Source organism: Pagrus major, chromosome 1 (assembly GCF_040436345.1).
Source record: "Pagrus major chromosome 1, Pma_NU_1.0".
NCBI lineage: Eukaryota > Metazoa > Chordata > Actinopteri > Spariformes > Sparidae > Pagrus > Pagrus major.
Window position 1 is genome coordinate 8,886,589 of NC_133215.1, and position 12,003 is coordinate 8,898,591.

The window sequence follows — 12,003 nt, forward strand, 5'->3', positions numbered from 1 at the left end:
TGCCTCAAGGTCTTTCTATGCATAGTTGTGTGGGGAAGTGACTGAGTAACATATTGTAATAAAAGTACATCATGTACATTTAAGTTAATATGATGAGATTTAGTTTGATTGATTGCATTTTGTTAAACAAAGCCAACAGAAAGAAGATTTGAGGAGCAGAGAGATGAACCTTCAGCTGGAACTCACTTCGGTGTGCTCTTCTCTGGTCTGCACTTTGATCTGTTTGTCCTTATAATCATACTTCTCTTTTCTTACCATGGTAACGGGGTGGGTGACTACACGGGCTACAGTATAATGCATGTCAATTTAAAGCTATTTTTAGAAATGGTAATAACTGTCGGTCTACCACTACGACAAGCTGAAACTCTGACTGAAATATCTCGACTACTATTGGAAGGATTGCCATGAAACTCACGGTCACCATGAACCCCACTGATTTAAGCGATCCCCATTTTCTTGAACGTCAGCGTAAGGTTGATATTATTTCATATTTTTGTTTTTCATTAAAAGTCTTAACAGCTATTGAATGGATTGTCATTAGGGGTGTCACAATTTCAATTCTGAACTGCAAAAACAATCAAACATTCACTCCCAATATTTTTTTCTCTCTCTTCACCTATTTGTGTACGTCTGCCTTGTGTCCACAGAAAAGCAAAACCACTTGTATGTGCTGCTTCACACGCTGCAAAAAGCCTTTGTTTTGCTAGTGAGGAAACTCCAGCTGTTGATGTAAAGTGACGTTTATTTTTTGTGTGTGTTTAAATTTGTTCCCTATTCACTGGTGAAGAATTTTAATCTAGAAAGGCAATCAGTAGAGCGTATACCTCCGCCACGGCCCAACAGTCACATTTATCCATATCAAATTGTACTCTAACTGTAGATAGCTGCCACCTAATTCCTTGATAAAGTAATGTTGTAAAACCGTGTCTCACAATGTTAAAGAAAGTAAGGATAGCTTCCTGGATCCAGAGCTGCACCAGTTTTCATGTAAGCCTGCAACAAACCTACTAACAAACAGGCACGGGTGAAAACATGACCTCATTGGCGGAGGTAATAAATTAATTAGATTTGACGATATGGCCTCAGTGTGGTACATTTCAAAGAGATATGGTGATCTCAGCACACAATACCATACCAATACCAAACACCTGCAGAGCTGATCTGGAAACACAGCGGGCGGTGCCTGCTCAGGCCTGTGGGAGCTGACTAATCAGAGCAGACGGGGCTTTTTTAAGGAGAGGGTTAGGAAGAGAGACAGACACTGGAACTGAGTGTTCAGACAGGGTGAGGAGAGGTGCTGCAGCAACGGACAGAATGAGAAAAACAGTGTATGAACCTAAAAATGAGCAGAATATGGGACCTTTAAGCATAAGTCTGCTAAACATCAGTATATTAGCATTGTCCTTGTGAGCATGCTAGCATGTAGCTGCGCCACAATGGCTGTCGACTATTGTTTCTACTATTAATACGACATTTTATAGATAGTAATGGGGTGCTTGATGAAGACATATATTGCATGTCAATTAAAAGCAGTTTTTAACAGACGTACATTTCGAAATATGTTGATGATGGTTCTCTGCATTCGATATAGTGACATGACGATGCACCCAGAATGGCCACTTGAGCACCTTTATCCTGAATTGTCAAAAAATAAGTTGGGGCCAACCCATTTAATGCCTCGTAATTGATCAGTAAAATCGTTTATTTGAGCAACTGAAGGCTAGTGGAGGGATGATAAAAATGAAATGTGCTCTGAGTTTCGGCTAAAAGGCCAGCAACTGCATTTTGAACCAACTCCAAGGGCAGTTTAAATTGTCAGGATGGGTTGAAATAAAGGCAATAACTATCTGTAAGACAACATATTTCAAAGACAAAGTAAATAAGCCCTTGTACGGCTTTTTAAAGTTACATTTTGGAGTCAGATGTCTTGCAGAGAGCTGATTTAGGGTTGGCATGAAGCCGGGGCTATCCCTTGATTGTGTGTGTAAATTATGCTCCTATTCTGTATTCACTGTGCCCTGCAGCCTGAGCATAAACCATTCATATCCTCTGTCCCTGCCTCGGTCCTCTCTTATTCACCTCTTTTGTTGACCCTTATCTCTTCTTCCCCCCCTCCTGCTCCTCTCCCTGTCCTGACACATCTGCAGTACATCTAACACAGCCATTTCCACTGATGCTGAAACTTTAATGAGGTGAGGCAGCTCATCCAGTAATGTTTAGCCGCCAATTTTCAGCCATGAAATATAGATGGCATGACATGAAAGTCAGTCCCGTCGTCGTTAACTACACCCGGAGTGGGAGCAGGCATGGGGATCTGCATATTTGCACTCTTTGAGCTTCAACCCAACCTTTATCAGGGCAGCGTATCCAACACAGTTTAATATTTTATTCCTTCTCTGTCAGGGGACTTCGAGGTACTGTGGATGTCAGTGTCCTCAGAGATAATGTGAAGTCCAGGAGAAAAGTAAAAGGAAGAGGTTTTAGTTTTTCATTTTTATGGAGCCACTGGAGGTTGGTGGTGTGGCTAATGATAGCCGTGCAGATATTTATAGTTCTCTGAGGTTAAAATAATAATTTGGCTCATTAGCTGCCAATAGTAACGATAAATAGGTCGAATTATCATTCTAAAATGTTCATTTGCGAAAGATTAGCATGTAGCTAAACTAGCTAACTGAGAATGTTAGCATCATCCCCAGAAGATGCTAGCAGTAGTGTTAGTTTAGGCACAGCTTAGCTACAGCACCATAATTGAAATACTCTGATATATTTACAATATTGTTTGATAATATTAGGAAGTTTAATTAAAATAAAGTAAAATTATCCAGTTGAATTACTTTACAATAAATTCTAATCATGCTCGATCCAGCATTTTTAAAAACAATCATCACAAAATAATAGTGAGCCGATGTACTTTGTACATCAGGCACACTAAATAATACAACTATGAATACTTTGTTGAATATACATTGAATTCATGTTGCCTATAATGTAGGCTAACACTAGGCTACAGCTTAAACTGACCAAACAAATAGCCCAAAAAACCTTATAATTGAATGTGCAAAACATGTAAGGCTGCAATTAATTCTCATTGTCAGTTCACCTGCTGGTTATTTTATTGATCAATCAGTTGTTTAATGCGTAAGATTGTGAAAATGCCTCTATAGCTACAAATTCATAATGCTGAAAATGTAATTGTTTCACCTTTAAAATGTACACATGATACCCAGCCACATGCTTATGGTCCATCATTTGACTCTTAACAAAACTGATGCTTTTTGATTGAATTATCCAGCGTGACTTCAGGAGGCCAAAACCAACTGTGCCGTCTCACATACAATCTGTCACTCATGTGCACCCACACGGCTGTTAACACTGTAACTGTAATCCACTGCCTGTGTTGACGTAACACATAATCATCCTTTTCTCCTCCTCCTCCTTCTCTTACACCCCCTCTTTCACCTATGACAGTTGTCCTCTCCAGTTGGCGCCTGAGTGGCTCTCCTCATCATGCAGCCAACACCAGGACTGTGTTCTTCTTCCACAGCCAGAGGGGATTCAGTCACTCCAGCCTGACCACTACACTAGTCCATAACCCCAAGGCTAACCGAGGGCGGTGTACAGTCCCCAGTGGTCCCTGAAGTAGATGTCGGAGTATCTGGGCGGTCACAGCGTGTCTTTTGTTTTTTTATGCTTGCGGTGAGACAAACCTGGGTTAAGAAGAGGGCGATGGGTCCACCTGAAGTCCTTTGGGTGCTACAGCTGCTGTTTACTGTCTGCTCATGTAAGGTAAGAAGACACTGTGCCCTCGCCAACTTTTAGTCTCTGTGTTGGAGCATGAAGTGTGTCACACAAGCCAGAATTACTGTAGCTTTCTAACTTTAGATCAGATGTACTGGGATAAAGTTGATGAAGAATTTATAACCTCGTCCTCTGGGGAAATAAAAGCCTCTCTTTGTCAGATGACAATTTTTTACTGTAAATATTGTGCTCGACTTCAGAGCGCAGAAAAAGTTTGGGGAGTAATACACACTTTGGCAGCACTTTTATTAGCTCCTTCATTTCCAATATTTAAAGCATGCATTTGTTTACATGTGAAACGCGTTTATATCTCCCAAAACACACGTCTTGTTTAAAATGTATCAGATCTTTCTGAGCATTTTCTACAATGTGTCCAAAGAAATGAAATGCTTCATGAATGTGAGCATAAAAAGGATTAGATAAATATATTTGCTGCCAGAGGAGTTCTTGCCAGCATCTTCAAAACACTCAAAACACATTCTATAAATGTATTTAACTAGATTTTGTTCTCATCTTTATCTGTTATTGTGGGTTTTAATGTGCCTGGCTCATTGTTTTGGCTGATAATTTTGGGGTATTTTGGTCTTCTTCTCATTTGTAGTTGTGTGATGTACTTTGCAACTTTGCTTTTCTTTTCTTTTGCCGTATAAGAAAACATTATTATTTCCTAAAAATGCAAAGAGGCAGCTACCTGAGTCAGTGACCATGAATTCCCTGAAGGTGTGTCACACTGCTCAGTTGTCATGTCGGCTCTATTGTGCCTCCCATGTCCCAGACGACTGTGTTGCCCCTAAGTGCTGCTGATTGAAATATTCATGTAAGTTCAACGTATTTCGCCGAAGGGCGTTTTATGTATAATCCATGTGTGTCCTGGGGGCTCTTTAACTGAGACAAGAAAGCGTGAGCATGTAACCACTGATGAGAACAAAGGCACAATAAAACATTTAGTGTTGTTTAGTTAAATTGTCAACACGTAATCGCTCGAGGCGTGAACCAGGAACACCCGTGTTCTCCAGCAGTAAAGAGATACTCGTCTTGTTATAGTACCATGAGAAGCACTTGCACACAATCAGCTGTTAACACGAATATTATGTCTGAGGTCTTGGACACCCGAGGCCCTCTTAAACAGCTCAAAAAACAGCCTTAACATGGTGTGATAGCTTGATAATTCATGACTTTCCCTAATTTTATGAGACGTGCTTGTACAGTAATCAACATTTTGAACTGATGCTGAGCTTCAGAAGCTTCAACTTACTTCTGTTTGGTGTCTATAGTTGTAAATCAGCTTTAACTGTGCTTCATGATGATTTCTGGATTTTATCATCTTCATCAAATGTAGATGCCCAGTTTGTGTGCAAAGGGAATAGATACCACTTCAGTACTTTTCTACACATTTGGCTGTTATAATGTCAGAACAAAACACAAAATAATCAAGCATTTCACTGGAGACAGAAGAAGATTCACAAGTGGTAATTGTTTAGGTTTTGCTTGTATTTTTTCCCCAGACATAACTAAAAATTATTTTTCATTATAAATGAATCTAACAGATATCCCATTAGTTAATCATTTGGTTTATAAAATGTTAGAAAAAAAACAGTGAAAATCAGAAAAGACAAATAAAACAAATTATCACAGTTCAGAAGCTGGAAAATGACTTCAGTGATTGATTAAAAAAATATTGTTACTTATAATAATTGCTTCAGCTCTAAAAAATACATTTCAATACACTGATTAAAAACAGTCAGTAGATTCAATAAACAGCTCCATATAAAAAACATTTTCTGTATCTTTGCAAAATGAATCGTCAGCGTCATTACCGTTTGCATTTTTGTAAACCTTCTGCAAAACCAGTCCAGACAATTACTATAGGCATATTCTTTATATACTGAGTACAGTGTGTAGTACTGAAATGGAAACACTCCCACTCGCTCCTCTTCTGCTGCAGTCCCTGGACAGGTTGACACAAACACTACAAAATGCCGTATTGGCACACTGGCTGGGTTTTATTTTGGGAATTTGTTGCTTCCATAGAAACGCTGCAGACACAGATCAAATAAAACATTTTCAGAACATCTTGTACTTCGTCTCAAATTTTGATCAAATCCAGGGGGGAAACAGCTCGCGTACTGAGCATGAGGTTAGCGGGCATCGCAGGCCACATGGTGGCAGTGTTGCATCAGTTTGCAGTGCCAATGAAATATACACTTAACCCACACACACACACACACACACACACACAGATGCACACAGATGCACACAGACCAGGGACAGGTCAGTCCAGAGCATTGTGCCTGCTTGTAGATGTTTGCATTTAATCAATATAAAGGAAAGTAGGAGGAAATGAACAGAATAAAAGAAATCAATGCATTCAATAAAGATGAAAATGGAAAATAAGAGGATGGGGAAATAAGGAGAAAAGGGTTATGGGCTGGAAAATAGAATACAAAAGCAGGAAAAAAGGATAAATGTTTATTGAGATTGTGTCATTGAACTTGCTTGTTCATTCAAGCAAATATTGTTTAAGAGGGGAATATGTTCAATTGATGAATGAATTGGAAGAATAGGTGAGAGCATGAGTGAGAGGGAGAGATGGAGGAGTGTGTCTGAGAGAGAGAGGGAGGGTGGAGGGAGAGGCAGAGAGTTAGTGGATAAATGAGAGAGCAGCGCTGGCTCAGCCACAGCGTCTTACTGCCAGGAGGAGGAAGGAGTCCAGGAAACACACACACAGCTCAGTAGGACCTAACCAGCTGTTTCCAGGAGCATCTCCTGCAGCCTGAGCTGAGCGCTGGATGTTTGGACCTTATGCGTCTTCATATGGAGGCATCTGAAGTGTCTTGTGCGCCAGGATTTATTCTCTAACCTGTAGCAGTGTAGGAGTGCAGACTTCAGCAGTGGGACGATCCCAGCTGTGTGTTTTTATTACAAAACACCGACTACTTTGGATTGTGGAGCTGAAAAGTCTTGAGCGTGTGCACGTTTTACCAGCATGATTGCTGTCAACAGTTTGGACTGTGTGTGAGAGCCAGAGTTTCTGTGTGTGCGGTGTGTGAATGTGTGCGCGTTAGGATGAGTGTTCCCATGTTGAAGATTGGCGCGGTGCTCAGCACCATGGCTATGGTAACTAACTGGATGTCCCAGACTCTGCCGTCGCTGGTTGGACTCAATGGAACCATCATCTCCCCTGATGGCACACATGAGCGGATCGTCAGTGTATGTATTCTGTTTATGTATCATGAGTTATTTTTCCAAAACAAAAACAATTGCTTTTTTGTGATCAGAAGTTCATCTTTCACATTATCTAAAATTTGTAGGAGTCAGTTTACCAGCACAGATGTTTTAATCATTCTTCAGTGTACACTCACATGCTCCAGTCAGCTGTTTTGTACACATCAACACCCACTCTCTCAGATATAATTGCATAATCTCTCTAATGTAACACTCATCGCATTGGATACATGAAATTGCTCTTTTTGAATTGCAGCAAAACACCTAGGAACACCTTGAACAGCGGTCTAATTTAGGGATCAACACATTCCTGAACATTTAGCCGACATGCAGCTGATGTTTGATCGGGTCAAATTGGAGCAGAAAATAAACCACAAAGAAAAAAACACTCGCCGAAAATAGAGCAGAGCGTGTTGCAAATATGAGGAATAAATAGCTCTGATATATAAATATATAACCTTTTCTGTCGATGTGAGTCATAAAGAAGAACATGTACAGTATGCAGCCAATGCTACACACACGCACACACACACACACACACGCAGAGGGGTAATAAGATTGCTCGATCTGTGACTTGCTGGGGTGATATTTCTCCCGGGGAAGGCTGACTCACCCGTGGGACAGCCAGCAATTTGTTGCCCTAGCAACACCCTGGCAACCCCACACGTGTGGATGCTGGACCACTGCACATACAGGTCCCTTCACTCTGTACATATACTGTCTATGAGTATATTTGCATGTGTGTATTTGTGTATTTGTGCGCACTTGGGCTTTGCATGATTTAGTCCTCTGGCTCGTGAGGCACCTCACAGCTGCTGTGTGGCAGCACTTTGCAAGTTCAGCAAAGTGCTCACAGCCTCATGCAAGTAGACGCCTACACACAAACACAAGAACTGGCTGGGAACAGATGGAGGTGTTAGAGGTGCAGAGTTGCTGCTTTGTGTAATGATAGACAGAGAATCTCGTCAATCTTAAGCTGTCATGTTAGTGTAAATCAGGTAGACGTGAGTATAACTGTGAGCTAGATGAGCAGTTCTCAACCTTTGTGTGTGTCTGTGTGTGTGATACCCTCACAGGCTTGTCAGGAGCTGGAGCGCTCCGTCATTGATGCCAGTCTAAAAATCTGTTCAGTTGAACGACTGGATGTTATTTAGCATCAGTAGTTCCTGTATTCTAATACAACAGAGGTGTAATTGTCAGGTTAGTTTATTTATTTTATCCTTTGCCAACCATATATCCATTACATTACTTGGCTATTTGAAATGCTTATCCCTGACTTTTAACAATTTCAAGCATTTACTGTATCAATTGCTGTAAAATATCTGTTTTAAGGTTTTTACTGTTAAACTATATAGCTAAAAGTGATGGATCCAATACTTTTAACCAACTGTAACCATTTTTCCATTACTTGTCTCTATTTCAACTGTTAGCTAACAATTTTAAATGTGAATCAAAAACTTTCAATCACTATAACCATTTATTCATTATTTGTAGCTATCTATTTGAACCATTTCCTCGTCACTTTTACCTATTACAACTCCTAATCTTTAACCTCCATTAGTTTTTCGTTTCTTGTTTTAACCAATTTCCCAATATTTGTCTCTATTTCAACGTAACTTTAGTACATAACTTTTAACTAATGATTACACCTGTTAGTACATTTTAGCTGTAACTATTTCAACCATTCATTTGTTGCTATGTCTTTTAACCATTCCCTCGTTACAACTACAAAATCGTAACCTTTAGCTAAGTATTTCAACCAATAATCCCTTAATCTATATTTTTCTGTTTAAGCCATTTTCTATCACTTTGATATATTTATTCCAGCCACTTAACCATTACTTTAAGCTATTTGTTTTAACAAATTTACATTACTTTGAGCTATATTTCAATCGTTTTAGCTGTTAAAAATCCCTGTTTGCTTGCTAACCATTTTTCACACTCTCAGTCAGTGATATGCAGTCAATAAGAAGATATATTTTTTAAATCAATTTGCTTTTCAAATTAGTTTGAACTACTCCATAATCCTTTCAGGTTCCCCCTGGCATGCATCTGAAGCACCGCTTTGGGTACAAGGAGGGATCATAGACACATTTAGAGTCTCTAACTATTGTTTCAGTATTGAATGCTGTCATAACTGTTCTTGCCTCTATCTGTGCAATTATTGCAGGAATTTAGCTGTTACCTCTACTTGCTCTCTGTATTTGCACTGATCATAATCAGCTGAGCTGCCTGAGTAGATTTTTATCATTTTTTCCCTGTGTGAAATGAGCCCTCAGGTGCCGTATGTCCTCCTCCGTTTAATTACACCAAGCAGCCGGCATAAACAATGCTTACATTCTCATCCCATCCACGTCTTCCTGTTTTAAACCCCCTTTGCCCCGTCAGCTTCATTGTAAACAGGACTTCAAGGTTACCACACCACCAAACCCAGCTGATTGATTTATCAGATGTTTCCCTCCAGGCCTCCACCTCCCCTTCTAGTACCTCTCTCTCGCCTCCATCCCTCCCAACGTCCTCCTCTGTCGTCATTCTTTTTCACGGTTTGTAGGGCAGCTTCACAGCGAGATGACAGTGACAGGCTGTTTTGTGTCAGGTTGAGCTCAGCCACACTTTTACATTGTTCTAAAATGTTAACACTAAGTAGGTCAACCCAAAGACCTGGTTAAATCTCACCGAAATAAACCCATGATTTCACATGTGTTCTATTTTAATGTAGTATGACTTGGTTTCGATGTGTAGACCTCAGGGAACAATTGACGTGTGTCTTGCTGCATACTGCAGCCTTGAAAATCACATCAACCAGTGCATGTTGGTCTCATTTAAAAGGCATTTAAATATTCTTTAAGGTGCAAAAGATTTAAATTCTGTTCTACCAAAGTAAATCATGTCCATTAAGCATTTCAAACGTAGAAGCTGCTAAATATGAATTTACTTTGAGAACAATCTATCTAAATTTCCACTATGTTCACCAGCTTATGTTGCTGTTTGTTGCTGGGCGGGTGGCATAGTCTGTTTTTAAGTTTGTCGCTGAACAAACATGCCTGCTGCAGCTGAAAAACAATGCTATGAGAGAGTGAACCAAAACCGTAAAGTTACAGGCTTGAAAATCAAAACAATGAGCTGAATTGCTTCACAGATTCACCAGAAGCGGTTCATTTCACATACAAGTAGTCATAGTTATTAGTGCTTTAAGTTTTGTCTCCCCCTTGTGGAAGTTAGGTTTCACTGCAAGAAGCTCTACTGTACATCGTCGGTGTAGCATCTCCTCTTCAGTTCGTGAATTTTGATAAAACATGTAGCTACAGGTGTGCTGGTGCAGGGTGTCTCCACGGAGGCATAATCAGCGATGTATGAACTCAGTGAGCAATCGCTTAAATCTAAAAGACTTCGAGTTCTTTGTAAAAGTTTCATACTGTATCTTTAAATTCAAGAGGAAGAAGCATTCTTGGTAGCCCCATCGTTCAAGTGGGAATTTTTTGGTAAAGATTTAGGAATCAACGAGGGGATAACAGCATACATTACACCATATACATTGAGGTTTTCAAAGTAAAGGATCTTAATACTCTAAATTCAGTCATATTTTAATTGCAACATGGTGTAATAATAATGTGACAAAACAATGTGGTATTCAGATGCTACTCAAGCTAAAATGGCACTCAGCCAACTAGAATGCATACCTCCGCCAAGGCCCTTTAATTCAATCACGCCTTATCCAATTTAAAACTTCATGCCCCTGTCTTGCTCTAAATTTTAAACCGCTTATACATAATTTAAGATCACCCAATCTGTAACAGCCAGCCACGAGGACAACAAAACTGTGCAGATGGAATCATAATCTCCATCTGTTTTGTAGAAGAATAATAGATTTTTTAAAAGGATCAGCATCAAATTGCACTCACTCATAGATACCAGCCACCTACAGTATATGTGCCTTTTTACATCAAGATCCATGCATCATTCCCTGAGAAATTAACACAAATGTTGAAAAACAGCCTATTTCACAATGTAAAAGAAAGTGAGAAAATTGTTTTTGGATCTGTCCTGTTATCCGGATCTGCACCAAAAGTTAATGGGGTCTATTCTGGGCTGAGACCCATCGGAGGTTCATGAAATCTGTTCAGTGAAATCCTGCTGACAAACCAACCAACCAACCAACGGACACAGATGAAAACATAACCTTCTTGGCGGAGGTAATTTGTACCTTTTAAATTTATCTCCATATTATTCAGGGATCTTTTTTGTTGGCAGAAATATTGCACCAAACCAAAAGTATATCCAAGCAACACAGCTATACATTTACAGTGAATGTTATGGTTAAAGAAATGATGTTGTTGACACAAGGTAACATATTTTGATGAAATCTGTATCTAATATGTGAATTAAATGGCACGAGCAGAGAAGAAGCATAGACTGGCATTAGTATGGACTGTGAGAGTAGAAATCGTTTTTTGTGTAGATTTCTGGGCACTCTGGGGAGCCAGTGACTTTTTGCCAGGGAGAACAGCAGCTCGGCTGAGATGCAGAGGGTGGAAACTCTCCAGTTCTGCTGCAAGCTTTCCTGGACACAGACATGTGGGAGATGTCACAGTTGATTTTAGCTGCAGACGAGAAATATCCAATTTAGACACGGATGTCTATGGTGCAGTCAGGAACAATAAAGTGCAAAGAAACATGCACTCTCCTTTTTACAAACCTAGATGGACACTTAAATCACAAAATGAGTCCAGTCGGGAGCTCCTGAAATGCTGCTGAGATTCACCAGTGGGATAGAATTAGACATAAACATTTTAAAAGAAAATGTTTGTGTCCACCCTTCTAACTACAGCGTGACCTGAATAACATGCTGAGAGGCTGAGAGACTGTGTGCTGTGTTAGAAAATGCACAAAAGAAACTGCTTCAGTTCTATGACTCATTGGGTCCCTTTGAAAAACACTTCAGAAAAACAGATTCACACGAAAAATAAATAATAAAACATG

General features: G+C 39.8%; 1 protein-coding gene across 1 annotated transcript in view; it reads left to right on the top strand.

Moving 5' to 3' along the window:
- Positions 1-6,864: 6,864 nt before the first annotated feature.
- The window catches only part of LOC140998716 (noelin-2-like), a 28,215-nt gene continuing 23,076 nt past the window's right edge, over positions 6,865-12,003 (top strand). The window contains exon 1 of the mRNA XM_073469079.1: positions 6,865-7,008. Coding sequence (XP_073325180.1) covers positions 6,865-7,008 — 144 coding nt within the window. The remainder of the gene's footprint in view (positions 7,009-12,003) is intronic.